At 38.1% G+C, this 18,466-nt stretch overlaps 1 protein-coding gene across 3 annotated transcripts in view; it reads right to left on the reverse strand.

Annotated features, from left to right (window-relative positions):
• The window catches only part of FAM210A (family with sequence similarity 210 member A), a 42,261-nt gene that overhangs the window by 8,739 nt on the left and 15,056 nt on the right, over positions 1-18,466 (reverse strand). For all 3 annotated transcript variants that reach the window (XM_059138902.1, XM_059138901.1, XM_059138900.1), the window contains one exon: positions 2,028-2,544. In XM_059138902.1, coding sequence (XP_058994885.1) covers positions 2,028-2,503 — 476 coding nt within the window. In that variant the 5' untranslated portion in view covers positions 2,504-2,544. The remainder of the gene's footprint in view (positions 1-2,027; positions 2,545-18,466) is intronic.

The following is an 18,466-nucleotide window of genomic DNA, read 5'->3' on the forward strand; positions in this document are numbered from 1 at the left end:
CAGCATTTTGCCTCAGAATGGATCTGTAACTTGAGGCCTAAAACACAAGGCATCTAACTACAGGAACAAAACCATCATCACAAAGCTACAGTTATCAAACAGAGAACTTCTGGTCAGATTTAAGATCTCTACAAGGTTGTGTCAGAGAGAAGGGGCAAAAGGAGCATTGAGCCCAATGCGGAGCTCAAACCCAGGACCCTGTGATCATGACCTGGGCCAAAGGCAGCCGCTTAACTGACTGAGCCACCCAGGCGCCTCACTAAGGTCAGTTTTGAAGACTTCTATAAATATTAGAAGAAAAATGCGCAGAAAAATGTCATTAATGAAAAAGATAATCCATAAAGTGTACGTATACAAGGATCTTCTGTAAAGAAAGGGACAATTCTTTTTTTTTTCAGCAGTCTAAACACTTAAGTTTTTTTGTTGCATTTTCTGTGACTGCTGGATCTTCTCTCCCTCCCCGACACTTACCAAGTACAGATACACATGCTGATAAACAGATGCAAACAAATGGTATGTAATGGGTATACTGTGGGGGAAATGTACAGAGAGGCTCTTTCAGGCCATTATAAATGATAGTCCCCAAATGCCAAGTTATTTATAAAGAGAAAGACACAATTCTTAAAGGATAAGGATACGTAACAAAGAAAGGTATAACTGAGGAAGAAAATGGAGAAACAGATGTGAAGAGAATCAGAGCAGCATCAACTACACAAGCTAAAAAATCCTTTCAGAACTTTTGTAAAGAAACACTCTAATCCCCATGTTTTCCAAGAATAAGTCTCCATTTCATTATCTTTTAATTTAGTAAAAAAATAACTTTTTCCCAAGGAGTGAGCCTTACATACAAAACTAAAATATCTTATTAATCTATCAAGCCATTAAATATAACCAAACACTGAAAATCGATGGACTTCTGGAAAGAATAAAATCATTCTAGCCCCATAAGGATTGAGTCTACTAAAACTCAAAGTGGGGTTCACTGTGCCATTTCACTGCGCTCAGGATGGTGAGCTCACTCAGCTCTGTCATGCCCAGGCTAACACAAGAAAAGCCCACAGGACACATTCAAAGGAATAGGCAGACTTCAGAACGCCTTAATTGCTAGTGGCAGAAACAAACTGGAAATCACTGGGATCTGTTTCAATGTGTACCCTGCTCCTAAAACATTGTAAATAATAAACTTACCTTAAATGAAAGGAGGAGTATTTAACAAAAAAAGGTGCATTTAGATATTCTGTGTTTTATAATACCTTCAGGCTAGGCCCACCAAATCGGGCTAGGCCTGAAGGTATTATTTTTTGGAAGTTTAATTTTAGTTGTGATAAGAACACCTAACATGAGATCTATGCTCAATTTTTTAAGTGTCCAACAAATTAACTTCTGATCAGAACAAAAGACCTCACCTTGACATATTATCAGCCGTGGGTAACACTAAAACATGAGCCTGCAATTAGTTTGTTTTTGTATCTGTAACAGGTATTAGGCAGGCTTTGGCAAAAAACATGTTACCAATTTCCCACTAAAATCATACATAGGGCAAAGTAATAGATATCTTTTTACATTCGTGAACCCTTTAAGAAATACATAAGTATAGAACTCAATTGTGCTGCCAAATTTCCGAAATCTCTTATTTCTGTGCCATGCTAAATGTTGACAGATGAGCATAGTGATGAACAGCAGGGGCTTTGAAATAAGACTCCAAAACATCTGGGAAAAAGCTAAGTTGTTTTGACTTATTCTTCCTTAATCTCATCAATATAATGGGAATAATCACGCTACCTACTTCATAGAGTTATGAGGATTAAATGAAATGGTACAGATTAAAATTTTCACATAATGCCTGCTATGAACGGCAAGCAAATTTAGCTATGAAAATGTCAAAAACAGCTATGAAAAGCAGTCACACTCAACAGTGAAAGACATTAAAGCATTTAAAAAACTATTTAAGGCTTTCATTACTACAATTAAGAAGATTAACATTCTGATAAAGCAGGGAAAGGTGCTCAACCCAAGCAAAAACTTACTTTATGGCTGCATAATAAAATGTTCCAAACCAAACACCAGAAGTTATTAGATGCACTGGAATCAAAACTTTTCCATATTGTCTAAATGTTTTCTTAAATCGTTGATAAAGACTAATAGATTTGTCTTGCAAAGGATCAGGTTCTTCCTTTTTTTCCGAAGGAGTTCCAGGGGATGTGGCACTGGATGACATAACCCTCTTGGATAAAATATCTTGCTCCCACTGTTTATGGCGAAGGACCCCCAGCTGGGGTGGATGAGCAATGAATGGCTTCCTTTCCTTTGCAACACACGGGACAGCAGATAAATGCAGCCATTGTTTTTGAGGGTCCTGTACCAAAACTACTCTGGATTCAGCTTTATACAAATGTAATGGTCCCTTTATGCTTTGACAGTGTCCAAAAAGACTGGCTTTATGTGGTTCCATGCATGTCCTATGTGCCAGTCGGAATACAGACCTTGGTACATTCCATTGCATTTTGAAGAACAGTGATTGATGGATTTCAGCTTCTACAAAGACTAGATTAAAAAAAAAAAATCAGATTATACCAATTTCCATTTTAAATCAATCCTCTTAAAAATAAATCATTAGGAAGTAAAGGACAGACATTGCCATCAAATCTATAGAAATTAATGTTAAGGTGTATAGTTTGAACATACCACAATTTTAAAATGTCACTACAATATATTTAAATATGATATAGTAAACCAGTCCAACAGATATCACTAAGGGTAATATTTTGAGGGTATTTTATTGCTACAAAAGGGATGTTTGTAGGGCTTCTGTTATTCTACAAGAAAGCCATGTAGCATAATGGAAAAACAGTAAGATCTAGAAGCAGAAAAACCTGGGCCCTCATATAACTGACTTTAAACTTCAAGCCCAAGTTTACTAGTAAAATAAGGATTACTTCACAGGGTTGTTACAGAAAACATGAAATTTCTGATGTAGACATGCTTTGTAAACTAACAAGCATCAACTAACTTATTATTAAAACTGTTAAGTTCTGACAAGTAGTTGATAGAAGTACCTTTTTTTCTATAATGCCTTTCAACTATATTATGCAAAATTGTAAATCACATATATTTTTGGCTGGTGAGGAGACACACTTTTTCAGATAGCTAAACTTTTTGTCAAGACAGTATAATATTATTTTAAAAGAATCAAACTTTGGAATAAGACGGACCCAACTGAGATATTATTTTGAGCAAATTTCTTAGCTTCTCTAGGTGCAGGTTTCCTCACTATTAAAACAGAATTATGGTATGCATTACTATACAGGAAATCAGTTCCCTTCCCTTAATACCAGGCAGTTCTACCTGACCACAATCTCCACCCCTCTCCCATCAGCTACCTTACTGCTTCTCCTACACTGTGAATAGATGTTTTCGTTTTTTAAACTGTACACTAGTCAACAGCATATGAGTTAGCATCCCAATAATTCAGCAATCCAATAAATATGGGTACTCCATTTTAATGAATATTTGTTATTTGGGGGTACAAAGTTGTCTGTCATTATATAAAAATATCCATTAATGAATTGTCCCTATATAAAATTAATCCTCTGACTCACTCTTCCCTAAATAATAGTTAACATTAGCTCTTATCAGGCTCTCACAGATAATCCAACAACACAATGCAAATAAATTATGAAAAGAAACTGCACATCTTGCAATAATAGGCTCCCAAGAAACCTTTAAAGGTGATACTGGAGATTGCTGCAATGAAAAGCAAAGTCAATGACAAGAAACAATTTGAAGAATCAGACCAGTTAACAACCAAAAAGAAAAACCGCAGGAATGATAACAGATGATTTAAATAATGACTTAAATATTAAACAACTAAGAAAGGCCACAGAGAAAGTGATTAAGTACTTAATTACTTTTACAAAACTGACTAATTTGTTGTGAAAGTCAAACATTAAGTAAAGGTCATGGTCCTTTGTTACAATCCATGCCTATGCTATTTATTTCCTACAAATCTATGCTATGTCTATTCCAAGGGGGAAGAAACATCAATTGGTTATTTATTCTAAGAATTAGCTGCACTGGGATTATAACCTAAAATTTGTCCAATATAACATTTGGCTTCATTTTTTTTTTTAAGATTTTATTTATTTATTTGACAGACAGAGATCACAAGTAGGCAGAGAGGCAGGCAGAGAAAAGGGGAAAGCAGGCTCCCTGCCCAGCAGAAAGCCCGATGCGGGGCTCAATCCCAGGACCCTGGGATCATGACCTGAGCCGAAGGCAGAGGTCTAACCCACTGAGCAACCCAGGTGCCCCTTGGCTTCATTTTTTTTTTTTTAAAGATTTTATTTATTTATTTGACAGATGGAGATCACAAGCAGGTAGAGAGGCAGGCAGAGAGAGAGGGTAGGGAAGCAGGCTCCCTGCTGAGCAGAGAGCCTGATTCGGGGCTCGATCCCAGGACCCTGAGATCATGACCTGAGCCAAAGGCAGAGGTTTAACCCACTGAGCCACCCAGGCGCCCCCCTTGGCTTCAGTTTTTACAAAAAATACCTTTTAAGTATTTTACCATGAATCTCTGGTCACTATTTTAGTTGCATTTATTTTGAGGATTTTCTCCAGCACCATTATCTTTGAATTATTCCTGTCCATGGCTTTAATGCAGGTGTTTTCTGAACTCAAAAGTCTTTTTTTCTTTTAAACCTATTTCCTTTACAAGGCAGTTTTCCAGGAGATGAAGTTCCCAGAAGGCTTTCAGATAATAGATTATTGTATGTTTGTGTTTATGAATAAATTAAAGGGAAAAAAATTAAAAAAAAAAAAAAAGCCTCTTTCCAAGCATCCAGTTTGAGCCCTTTCCCCTGGTTTCCCCAACTACCCCATCCCATTAAAAAAAAAAAAAAATGAGGAGGAGTCAAGATGGCGGAGAAGTAGCAAGCTGAGACTGCTTCAGCTAGCCGGAGATCAGCTAGATAGCTTATCTAAAGATTGCAAACACCTGAAAATCCATCGACAGATGGAAGAGAAGAAGAACAGCAATTCTGGAAACAGAAAAACAACCACTTTCTGAAAGGTAGGACCGGCGGAGAAGTGAATCCAAAGCGACGGGAAGATAGACCCCGGGGGGAGGGGCCGGCTCCCGGCAAGCGGCGGAGCAACCGCGCACAAAATCAGGACTTTTAAAAGTCTGTTCCGCTGAGGGACATCGCTCCAGAGGCTAAACCGGGGCGAAACCCACGCGGGGTCAGCGTGGCCTCAGGTCCCGCAGGGTCACAGAAGGATCGGGGGTGTCTGAGTGTCGCAGAGCTTGCGGGTATTGGAACGGGAAAGCCGGCTACAGAGACAGAGCCGACAGTAAGCTCGCAGCTCCGTGTTACCTTGAACCGGTCGCAGGCTCGGTGAGCTCGGAGCGCGGCCGGAGGTCAGGCAGACGGGAGTAACTGGGCGCTGTTCTCTGAGGGCGCACTGAGGAGTGGGGCCCTGGGCTCTCGGCTCCTCCGGGCCGGAGACCAGGAGGCCGCCATTTGTATTCCCGTCCTCTGGAACTCTACGGAAAGCGCTCAGGGAACAAAAGCTCCTGAAAGCAAACCCGAGCGGATTACTCACCCCGGCCCCGGGTAAGGGCGGTGTAATTCCGCCTGGGGCAAAGACACTTGAGAATCACTACAACAGGCCCCTCCCCCAGAAGATCAACAAGAAATCCAGCCGAGACCAAGTTCACCTACCAAGGAGTGCGGTTTCAATACCAAGGAGAGCAGCAGAATTCCAGAGGAGGAGAAAGCCAAGCACGGAACTCATGGCTTTTTTCCTGTGATTTTTTTTAGTCTTGCAGTTAATTTAATTTTTTCTTTTTCATTTTTTTTTTTTCTCGCCTTCGGGTAAAATTTTTTTTTAAACTGTTACCTTTTTCTTTTTTAACGATTTTTTACTAGTTTATCTAATATATATATATATATTTTTTTACATTTTTCTTAGGTGTTTTCTTTTTTTAAAAAATTCTTTTCTTTTCTTTCTTTTTTTTTTTTTTTCTTTTTTCTTTCTTCCTTTTTGAACCTCTTTTTATCCTCTTTCTCCCCACTCACGATTTTGGATCTCTTCTAATTTGGCTAAAGCATATTTTCCTGGGGTTGTTGCCACCCTTTTAGTATTTTACTTGCCCCTTCATTTACTCTTATCTGGACAAAATGACAAGACGTAAAAATTCACCACAAAAAAAAGAACAAGAGGCAGTACCGAAGGCTAGGGACCTAATCAATACAGACATCAGTAATATGTCAGATCTAGAGTTCAGAATGACAATTCTCAAGGTTCTAGCCGGGCTCGAAAAAGGCATGGAAGATATTAGAGAAACCCTCTCGAGAGATATAAAAGCCCTTTCTGGAGAAATAAAAGAACTAAAATCTAACCAAGTTGAAATCAAAAAAGCTATTAATGAGGTGCAATCAAAAATGGAGGCTCTCACTGCTAGGATAAATGAGGCAGAAGAAAGAATTAGTGATATAGAAGACCAAATGACAGAGAATAAAGAAGCTGATCAAAAGAGGGACAAACAGCTACTGGACCATGAGGGGAGAATTCGAGAGATAAGTGACACCATAAGACGAAACAACATTAGAATAATTGGGATTCCAGAAGAAGAAGAAAGTGAGAGGGGAGCAGAAGGTATACTGGAGAGAATTATTGGGGAGAATTTCCCCAATATGGCAAAGGGAACGAGCATCAAAATTCAGGAGGTTCAGAGAATGCCCCTCAAAATCAATAAGAATAGGCCCACACCCCGTCACCTAATAGTAAAATTTACAAGTCTCAATGACAAAGAGAAAATCCTGAAAGCAGCCCGGGAAAAGAAGTCTGTAACATACAATGGTAAAAATATTAGATTGGCAGCTGACTTATCCACAGAGACCTGGCAGGCCAGAAAGAGCTGGCATGATATTTTCAGAGCACTAAACGAGAAAAACATGCAGCCAAGAATACTATATCCAGCTAGGCTATCATTGAAAATAGAAGGAGAGATTAAAAGCTTCCAGGACAAACAACAACTGAAAGAATTTGCAAATACCAAACCAGCTCTACAGGAAATATTGAAAGGGGTCCTCTAAGCAAAGAGAGAGCCTACAAGTGGTAGATCAGAAAGGAACAGAGACCATATACAGTAACAGTCACCTTACAGGCAATACAATGGCACTAAATTCATATCTCTCAATAGTTACCCTGAATGTGAATGGGCTAAATGCCCCTGTCAAAAGACACAGGGTATCAGAATGGATAAAAAAACAAAACCCATCTATATGTTGCCTCCAAGATCACATTTTAAGCCCGAAGACACCTCCAGATTTAAAGTGAGGGGGTGGAAAAGAATTTACCATGCTAATGGACATCAGAAGAAAGCAGGAGTGGCAATCCTTATATCAGATCAATTAGATTTTAAGCCAAAGACTATAATAAGAGATGAGGAAGGACACTATATCATACTCAAAGGGTCTGTCCAACAAGAAGATTTAACAATTTTAAATATCTATGCCCCCAATGTGGGAGCAGCCAACTATATAAACCAATTAATAACAAAATCAAAGAAACACATCAACAATAATACAATAATAGTAGGGGACTTTAACACTCCCCTCACTGAAATGGACAGGTCATCCAAGCAAAAGATCAGCAAGGAAATAAAGGCCTTAAATGACACACTGGACCAGATGGACATCACAGATATATTCAGAATATTTCATCCCAAAGCAACAGAATACACATTCTTCTCTAGTGCACATGGAACATTCTCCAGAATAGATCACATCCTCGGTCCTAAATCAGGACTCAACAGGTATCAAAAGATTGGGATCATTCCCTGCATATTTTCAGACCACAATGCTCTAAAGCTAGAACTCAACCACAAAAGGAAGTTTGGAAAGAACCCAAATACATGGAGACTAAACAGTATCCTTCTAAAGAATGAATGGGTCAACCGGGAAATTAAAGAAGAATTGAAAAAAATCATGGAAACAAATGATAATGAAAATACAACGGTTCAAAATCTGTGGGACACAACAAAGGCAGTCCTGAGAGGAAAATATATAGCGGTACAAGCCTTTCTCAAGAAACAAGAAAGGTCTCAGGTACACAACCTAACCCTACACCTAAAGGAGCTGGAGAAAGAACAAGAAAGAAACCCTAAGCCCAGCAGGAGAAGAGAAATCATAAAGATCAGAGCAGAAATCAATGAAATAGAAACCAAAAAAACAATAGAACAAATCAACGAAACTAGGAGCTGGTTCTTTGAAAGAATTAATAAAATTGATAAACCCCTGGCCCGACTTATCAAAAAGAAAAGAGAAAGGACCCAAATAAATAAAATCATGAATGAAAGAGGAGAGATCACAACTAACACCAAAGAAATACAAACTATTATAAGAACATACTATGAGCAACTCTACGGCAATAAATTTGACAATCTGGAAGAAATGGATGCATTCCTAGAAACATATAAACTACCACAACTGAACCATGAAGAAATAGAAAGCCTGAACAGACCCATAACCAGTAAGGAGATTGAAACAGTCATTAAAAATCTCCAAACAAACAAAAGCCCAGGGCCAGACGGCTTCCCGGGGGAATTCTACCAAACATTTAAAGAAGAACTAATTCCTATTCTCCTAAAACTGTTCCAAAAAATAGAAATGGAAGGAAAACTTCCAAACTCATTTTATGAGGCCAGCATCACCTTGATCCCAAAACCAGACAAGGATCCCACCAAAAAAGAGAGCTATAGACCAATATCCTTGATGAACACAGATGCGAAAATACTCAACAAAATACTAGCCAATCGGATTCAACAGTACATTAAAAAGATTATTCACCACGACCAAGTGGGATTTATTCCAGGGCTGCAAGGTTGGTTCAACATCCGCAAATCAGTCAATGTGATACAACACATCAATAAAAGTAAGAACAAGAACCATATGATACTCTCAATAGATGCTGAAAAAGCATTTGACAAAGTACAACATCCCTTCCTGATCAAAACTCTTCAAAGTGTAGGGATAGAGGGCACATACCTCAATATCATCAAAGCCATCTATGAAAAACCCACCGCAAATATCATTCTCAATGGAGAAAAACTGAAAGCTTTTCCGCTAAGGTCAGGAACACGGCAGGGATGTCCATTATCACCACTGCTATTCAACATCGTACTAGAGGTCCTAGCCTCAGCAATCAGACAACAAAAGGAAAGTAAAGGCATCCAAATCGGCAAAGAAGAAGTCAAATTATCACTCTTCGCAGATGATATGATACTATATGTGGAAAACCCAAAAGACTCCACTCCAAAACTGCTAGAACTTATACAGGAATTCAGTAAAGTGTCAGGATATAAAATCAATGCACAGAAATCAGTTGCATTTCTCTACACCAACAGCAAGACAGAAGAAAGAGATATTAAGGAGTCAATCCCATTTACAATTGCATCCAAAACCATAAGATACCTAGGAATAAACCTAACCAAAGAGACACAGAATCTATACTCAGAAAACTATAAAGTACTCATGAAAGAAATTGAGGAAGACACAAAGAAATGGAAAAATGTTCCATGCTCCTGGATTGGAAGAATAAATATTGTGAAAATGTCTATGCTACCTAAAGCAATCTACACATTTAATGCAATTCCTATCAAAGTACCATCCATCTTTTTCAAAGAAATGGAACAAATAATGCTAAAATTTATATGGAACCAGAAAAGACCTCGAATAGCCAAAGGGATATTGAAAAAGAAAGCCAACGTTGGTGGCATCACAATTCCGGACTTCAAGCTCTATTACAAAGCTGTCATCATCAAGACAGCATGGTACTGGCACAAAAACAGACACATAGATCAATGGAACAGAATAGAGAGCCCAGAAATAGACCCTCAACTCTATGGTCAACTAATCTTCGACAAAGCAGGAAAGAATGTCCAATGGAAAAAAGACAGCCTTTTCAATAAATGGTGCTGGGAAAATTGGACAGCCACATGCAGAAAAATGAAATTGGACCATTCCCTTACACCACACACAAAAATAGACTCAAAATGGATGAAGGACCTCAATGTATGAAAGGAATCCATCAAAATCCTTGAGGAGAACACGGGCAGCAACCTCTTCGACCTCTGCCGCAGCAACATCTTCCTAGGAACAACGCAAAAGGCAAGGGAAGCAAGGGAAAAAATGAACTACTGGGATTTCATCAAGATCAAAAGCTTTTGCACAGCAAAGGAAACAGTTAACAAAATCAAAAGACAACTGACAGAATGGGAGAAGATATTTGCAAACGACATATCAGATAAAGGACTAGTGTCCAGAATCTATAAAGAACTTAGCAAACTCAACACCCAAAGAACAAATAATCCAATCAAGAAATGGGCAGAAGACATGAACAGACATTTCTGCAAAGAAGACATCCAGATGGCGAACAGACACATGAAAAAGTGCTCCATATCACTCGGCATCAGGGAAATACAAATCAAAACCACAATGAGATATCACCTCACACCAGTCAGAATGGCTAAAATCAACAAGTCAGGAAATGACAGATGCTGGCGAGGATGCGGAGAAAGGGGAACCCTCCTACACTGTTGGTGGGAATGCAAGCTGGTGCAGCCACTCTGGAAAACAGCATGGAGGTTCCTCAAAATGTTGAAAATAGAACTGCCCTATGACCCAGCAATTGCACTATTGGGTATTTACCCTAAAGATACAAATGTAGTGATCCAAAGGGACACATGCACCCGAATGTTTATAGCAGCAATGTCCACAATAGCCAAACTATGGAAAGAACCTAGATGTCCATCAACAGATGAATGGATCAAGAAGATGTGGTATATATACACAATGGAATACTATGCAGCCATCAAAAGAAATGAAATCTTGCCATTTGCAACAACGTGGATGGAACTAGAGCGTATCATGCTTAGCGAAATAAGTCAAGCAGAGAAAGACAACTATCATATGATCTCCCTGATATGAGGAAGTGGTGATGCAACATGGAGGCTTAAGTGGGTAGAAGAATAAATGAAACAAGATGGGATTGGGAGGGAGACAAACCATAAGTGACTCTTAATCTCACAAAACAAACTGAGGGTTGCCGGGGGGAGGGGGTTGGGGAGAAGGGGGATGGGGTTATGGACATTGGGGAGGGTATGTGATTTGGTGAGTGCTGTGAAGTGTGTAAACCTGGTGATTCACAGACCTGGGGATAAAAATATATGTTTATAAAAAATATATGTTTATAAAAAATAAAAAATTAAAAAAAAAATGTATCCTCTCTCACTTCTAATTGACTACTGAAAAAAAAATCCTTATTGAAATATTTATTTGAAAACATACATTTCCCTCAATTAAGCTGTAGAATTCAATGACTTATAGTATATTCACAGCTGTAAAACTATCCCCACAGTCTTAGACCATTTTCATCACCAGAAAGAAATCCCATTTCCATGAGCAATCACTCATCATTCCCTCCCTCTCCCAGCCCCAGGCAACCACTCAACTATTCTCTGTCTCTATATCTATCTATTCTGGATATTTCTTTTAAATGGAATCACAGTATGTTGTCTCTTGTGACTGGCTTCTTTCACTTCATGTAATAGTTCACAAGAGTCACCCCTATATTACCTCTTGAGCTGATATTTATCTTGGTTTCCTTAGAAACCAATCTCTGGGCTAGTGGTTTCCAAAACTGGCTATGCATCAGAATCATGGCAGGTTGGAGATATTGAGGGAAAGCAAAGGTTGTTTGAAAAACCGGATTCCTGGTCTCCATCCAGACCTAATGAATCAGAATCCTGTACAGCAAGGCCACACCTCTCAATATGAATTTAGGGGTCATTTCTCTAGGCCCAGCAAATGGCTTCAGTGCCAGAGGCAATGTGGTGGCAATGCTGTTATCCACCATCATCATTGTAAGATGTTTTTGAGCCCCTATTATGTAGTAGGTGTTATAAATCTTATGAAGGAGGGACTACTGTCACCATTTTGCAGTTGAGAACACTGAAACTCAAAGAGGAAATACACTCAATAGGTGAGTGGAGAAGCTGGGATTCAAACCTAGTCACTATATGGCCATTTCTGGAAGCAAGAAACTGTGCCAATTTTCAGTAGACTAAGATATATAAGACACATGATAAAAGTGCCCTACGGAAACATAAGGTCCAAGAAATTAACTTGTAACTTAAAGTTAACTTTTAAATTAAAAATAAAAATTAAAACTAATTTTAATGACAACATATTGGCAATGACCACAATGTTTGACAGTACAACCCAAGACTTCCAAAGGTAATCAATCATAATACTGTTGACATACAAAGTAAGACTCATTAGATTTCAGGGAACAAACCCTCAGATGAATTCAAGTAAAAGTAAATGGTAAATACAGACTGATTAGTATCATACATACTCTGGAATGAACAGGCTTCAGGAAAAATAAAACCTAGGCCTCACAGCTAGCATTGTGTATAATGGCTTCAGCTCATTGGCAGCTTCCATTTCTGGATTTTATCAGTCTGCTCATATTCTCAATTAAAGATAAAAGTTTTTGGTTATTGGTCAATGGTGGAGGTGTCATTCCTCATGAACTCTACTTAGACTGAATTTGTAATACGTAGGCAGGATGAGTAGACCTGAAGAAGGTATGAATGAACAGGCGTCTATTTCTGATATAAATGGAGATCTGGAGTGATGAACAACTTAAACCTCAATTTCTTCCAGTGAAATACAGTAATTTCAGTAATACACTTTTAAATCGTGAGACGTAGCTTATACCAAAAGTTGCCTGTTATTTTCCTGCCTCAGCAGTTTGAAATTTTCATATGTGTAGATGAGGCAGTTATGGAAATAAATGAAATAAATGAAAATGCATTACTAGACTCAAGTGAAGTGACAAGATTACATTGCTTGTTGTGGCTATCCTTTTCCACTTTAGCATTATGTCATAAAGGTCTTTAACAGGGCAAGTGGCTGGCATATGATTAATGGTGCCTAATTCTCAGTATACAAACTCTACCCTGTATGGTTAGGGGCATTATGAATAAATTCTAAAGTAAAGCCTGATTCTGTCATGAATAATTTTCATGAGCAGGCAGTAGAATTTAAAAACTGAGAGCCTGGAATCCAAGGTCAGACTGCCAAGTTCACATCCTAAAAATAAACTATGCACCATTTGGACATGTTAATTAGCACCCTGTGCCTTGGTTTCCAATTTGTAAAACGGGGTTTAATAATATCACCTACTTCACAAGATTGTTATGAGATTAAACTACATACATGTAAAATTAGAAAATGAGGAGTATATAGCAAGTGCTCAGAAAATGTTCCAAGTTATTATTATTCTAAGGTTGTAAGTAAACAAAGTAGTCTGTTGCCCTCATTCACAGTGAAACAACCTAAAGATCAGTGTCTGAGCTGAAAGGAGATTACAGAGGATAAATACTTGTCTAGGATGGTTTTGACCGAAAACTTGGAAAACTACATGAAACTTTACTCAATCAATCCAATAATATCCACCCCAAGACCAGGCATGAAGAAGGAGTTAACACACATGTGTGAAAGTTAGGAGCTTCTCCACAGCAATTCTGAGGCAAAGAGAAGGTGAAGACATAGTGGTCAAGAGTAAAGGTGTAAGGCTTCCAGTTGTGGAATGAGTATGTCACAGGATTAAGAGGCACAGCGTAAGGAATACAGTCAATGATATTGTAGTACTTTGTATGGTGATGGATGATAGCTACACTTGTGTTGAGCCTAGCATAATGCATAAACTTGTCAAACCACTACCCTGTACACCAGAAACGAATACTCAATTAAAAAACTATACTCAATTAAAAAAAAAAAAAAGAAAAGGAAAGAAAAAGTAAAGATACAAGGAAGCAATGGGAACCAAAAGAAGAGAAACCAAGTTAAAGGAATGGCAGAGAGGAAAGAATGCACTGGAAAAAAAGTCAGTGAAAAAGCACAAATGTTAGAATGCTGTTGGAATCCTACAAAAGGTATATCCTAGAAGACGGGATTGGGGGGGAGACAAACCATAAGTAACTCTTAATCTCACAAAACAAACTGAGGGTTGCTGGGGGGAGGGGGTTTGGGAGAAGGGGGTGGTATTATGGACATTGGGGAGGGTATGTGTTTTGGTGAGTGCTGTGAAGTGTGTAAACCTGGTGATTCACAGACCTGTACCCCTGGGGATAAAAATATATGTTTATAAAAAATAAAAAATTATATTAAAAAAAAAAAAGGTATATCCTAAATTTCCAGTTCTATAAGGCAAATGAATGAGTTCATGAAATTCCTAACCAAACCCATACTCCTCAAGATTACATGAACACATTTCTGTTCCTCATAACCTGGACGCCCTGGAAGCCTAAGACATTGAAGCAGCACTAGAAATACAATAGCTGAGGAATAACTAATTTATATGCTATTCTTCTATAAGAAATAAAAATGCACTAACTAAAAAGTTAGAGAGTTTTTTTTTTTTTAAAGATTTTATTTATTTATTTGACAGACAGAGATCACAAGTTGGCAGGGAAGCGGCAGAGAGAGAGAGGGGAGGAAGCAGGCTCCCCGATGAGCTGAGAGCCCAATGCAGGGCTCGATCCCAGGACCCTGGGATCATGACCCGAGCTAAGCCACCCAGGTGCCCCCAAAAGTTAGAGAGTTTAAACAACCAATTCCAAAAGCAAGACTGAGTCTCTACGGTATGAATCCAAACAACTCTTGTCAAACAAAACCTTATTTGGAAGTTCAATAAAAATAAATAAGTAAATAAAAGCAAAGTTGCTCAGGTTACAGCAGGAATGAGAGGAATAAAGTCTTCTGGTTTGTCCTCACCTCTGCCAGTCCATGGGCCACTGTGCCACACATGTCCTAACTGTGAAAACAAAATCACAAAGTGGACAAATTCTCTGTAAATAATGGTCTTACTTCAACTGCCGTTTTCCTGCAAGTTACATCACAGGCACTAATTCCTTCTGATGTCCCTGAATCCTGCAAGCTAAAGAAGAAACTCCACTGAAAACATAGATATTGGAATCTTCTTTTTTCTTTGTGGACTCTATGTTCCTGGAGAACAAGAAGTTTGTCTTAATTCCCAGCAGTTATAGGGACTAGTGCAAAACCTGGCATCTAGTGGCCAATCTAATTCAGTTCCGTGAATGTCAACAATTTGTCAGTTTTTACAAGACTCAATTTATCCGTAAAAATTACTTCTAAAATCAATGTAGCATCTTCAGCTTGAGAAGTTTTGAGGACTTAAAAATTAACCCTGTCAATTTAAAAAAAACTAATTTGTTAGGAGTTTGAATGCAAAAGGTAAACAACATAGAATGTAAGGTAACAACATAGAATTTCTTAGAAATTCTAAGAATCAAAAGGAAATTCCACAAAACAAAAACACTGTAACAGAAATCAAATCTGTTGATTTCTTTTTTAAATTTAATGGATTCATGATCCACAGAGCCAAGGAAAGAATAGGTGAGCTTGAAGGGAGCCAAAAGCAATTTCCTAAACTGAAATGCAAAGTGGGGAAAAAAAAAACAAAACACAAAAGCCTTCTCCCCTGACAAACACATACAAAAATACCATGTGCGACAACTTCAAAAGGTTTAAGATACACATAACAGGAAGGCCAGTAGGAGAACAGAGAAATTCTTTTCTCTCTTTTCAACTAGTTTCCTATCTTATCAACCCTTTGTTTTTAAGTTACTTTTTAACTTTTATTTTTTTACACCTACAATTATAGATACATGCTTCAATTTTGGTCTTTTTTCACTTTTCTACTTAAATATATATGTAAGTTTTTCATATATATATGTAAGTTTTTCCTCCTTTGCAATTTTGGGATTTAGTGTCTTCTAACACACAGGCCAAAATTTACTCAGGAACAAGTGGATCACCCTGTTCTGTCCATCCTGTGAGATGATATTCCACCTTCCTTTTTTGTTTTGTTTTTGTTTGCTTTTCTGTTTTGGTTTCTGATCTCTTTGGATTTCTCTAGCGTGTTTTTTGATTGGGTTGTGGTGAATACTTTTGACTCTGCTCATTTGCTCATCCATTCTTCTCTGGGCAAAATGACTAGAAGGAGGAATTCACAACGAAAGAACGAACCAGAGATAATGGTTCTCTGCCACAGACCTAATTGATATGGACATAAGTAAGATGCCAGAGCTGGAATTCAGGATAACAATTATAAAGTTAATAGCTGGACCTAAAAAAAAAAAAAAAAAAAAAAAAAAAAAAAAAAGCATAAAAGACACTACAGAATCTCTTAGTGCAGAAATGAGATCTAATCAGGCCAAAATTAAAAATGCTGTAACTGAGATGCAGTCTAAACTGGATGTTCTAACAGGCAGGATAAATGAGGCAGAAGAAAGAGTAAGTAATCTAGAAGATAAGTTGATGGAAAGGAAGGAAATTGAGAAAAAGAGAGAAAAATGACTAATAGCTCATGAAGACAGGCTTCAAGAAAGCACTGATGGCAAGAAACATACCAATGTCAGAATTTTGGGGGTGCCTAAAGGTGAAGACAGAGAGAAATGACCAGAAGGTTTATTTGAGCAAATCACAGCTGAAAACTTCCCTAATCTGTGGACGGAAACAAGCATTCATGTTCAAGAGGTAGAGAGGACCACTCCCAAAAATAATAAAAACAGATCTACACCCCAACATGTGACGCTCACAACCTGAAAGCAGCTTTAGACAAGAGACTCTTAACCTACAGAGAGAAGAATATCAGATTAACATCAGACCTAACCAAAGAAACCTGGCAGGCCAGAAAGGGCTGGCATGATATATCCAGGGTACTAAATGAGAAAAACATGCAGCCAAGCCTTTAGCCACCAAGGCTGTTGTTCAGAATGGAAGGAGAGATAAAGAGCTTCCAAGACAGACAAGAACTAAAAAAATTTGTGACCACTAAACCACCCCTGCAAGAAATACTAAAGGGGATCCTTTGTAAGCAAAGACAGAGCCCCAAAGTAAGAGACCAGATAGAAACAGAAACAGTCTACAGAAACAGGGGCTTTTCAGGTAATACAATGGCCCTAAATTCATACTTTTCAGTCGTTACTCTCAATGTAAATGGGCTGAATGCTCCAATCAAAAGACACAGGTTATCAGATTAAATAAAAAAGCAAGACCTACCCATATGCTGTCTATCAGAGACATATTTTAGACCTAAAGATACCTTCTTGAAAGTGAGAGGAGTGGACCTATGCTAATGGACCATGCTAATGGACCTCAAAAGAAAGCTGGGGTAGCGATCCTCCTGTCAGACAAATTAGATTTTAAACCAAAAACTGTAGTAAGGGATGAAGAGAAACACTATGTCACATTTAAAGGGTTTATCCAACAACAACAAAAAACAATTATAAATATTTATACTCCTAACTTCAGAGCAGCCAATAATTATTGTTTTTTAAAGATTTTATTTATTTATTTGATAGAGATACACCAAGTGAGGGAACGCAAGCAAGGGGAGTGGGAGAGGGAGAAACAGGTTTCCAGCTGAGCAGGGAGCCTGATGCGGGGCTCAATCCCAGGACCCCGGGATCATGACCTGAGCCAAAGGCAGACACTTAATGACTAAGATACCCAGGCACCCTGGAGCAGCCAATTATATAAGCCAATTAATATCCAAATTAAAGAAGCACAGTGATAATAGAATAATAGAAAGGGACTTTAACACCCCAATCACAGCAATGGACAGATCATCTAAGCAGAGAATCAACAAAGAAACAAGAGCTTTGAATGACACATTGAACCAGATGGACTTTGTAGTTCTGTATAGAACATTCCATGCTAAAACAACAGAATACACATTCTTCTCAAGTGCACACCAAACATTCTCTGGAATACATCACATACTGGGTCACAAATCAGATTTCAACCAGTATCAAAAGATTGGTACTATTCTCTGCATATTTTCAGAACACAATGCTTTAAAACTTGAACTCAGTCACAAGAGGAAATTTGGAACTCAAACACTTGGAGGTTAGAGAGCATCCTAAACAATGAATGGGTCATCTGGGAAATTAGAGAATTTTTAAAAATCATGGAAACAAATGAAAATGAAAACATAACTGTTCAAAACCTCTGGGATACAGGAAAGGCAGTCCTAAGAGGTAAGTACACAGCAATACAAGCCTTTCTCAAAAAATTCAGTAAGTCCAACATATACAAGCTCAACTTACAACTAAAGGAGCTGGAGAAAGAAGAGCAAACAAAGGGTATACCAAGCATAAGAAGAGAAATAGTAACAACGAGAGCAGAACTCAAAAAAATAGAAACTAAAAGAACAGAAGAACAGATCAATGAACTTAAAATCTGCTTCTTTGAAAGAATTAATAAGATCGATAAACACCTAGACAGACTTATCAAAAAGACAAGACAAAGGACCCAAATTAATAAAATTATGGAACCTCATAAACTACCAAAACTGAAAGAAGAAGACA

This window comes from Mustela lutreola, chromosome 11 (assembly GCF_030435805.1).
Source record: "Mustela lutreola isolate mMusLut2 chromosome 11, mMusLut2.pri, whole genome shotgun sequence".
In the NCBI taxonomy this organism is placed as follows: Eukaryota; Metazoa; Chordata; class Mammalia; order Carnivora; family Mustelidae; genus Mustela; species Mustela lutreola.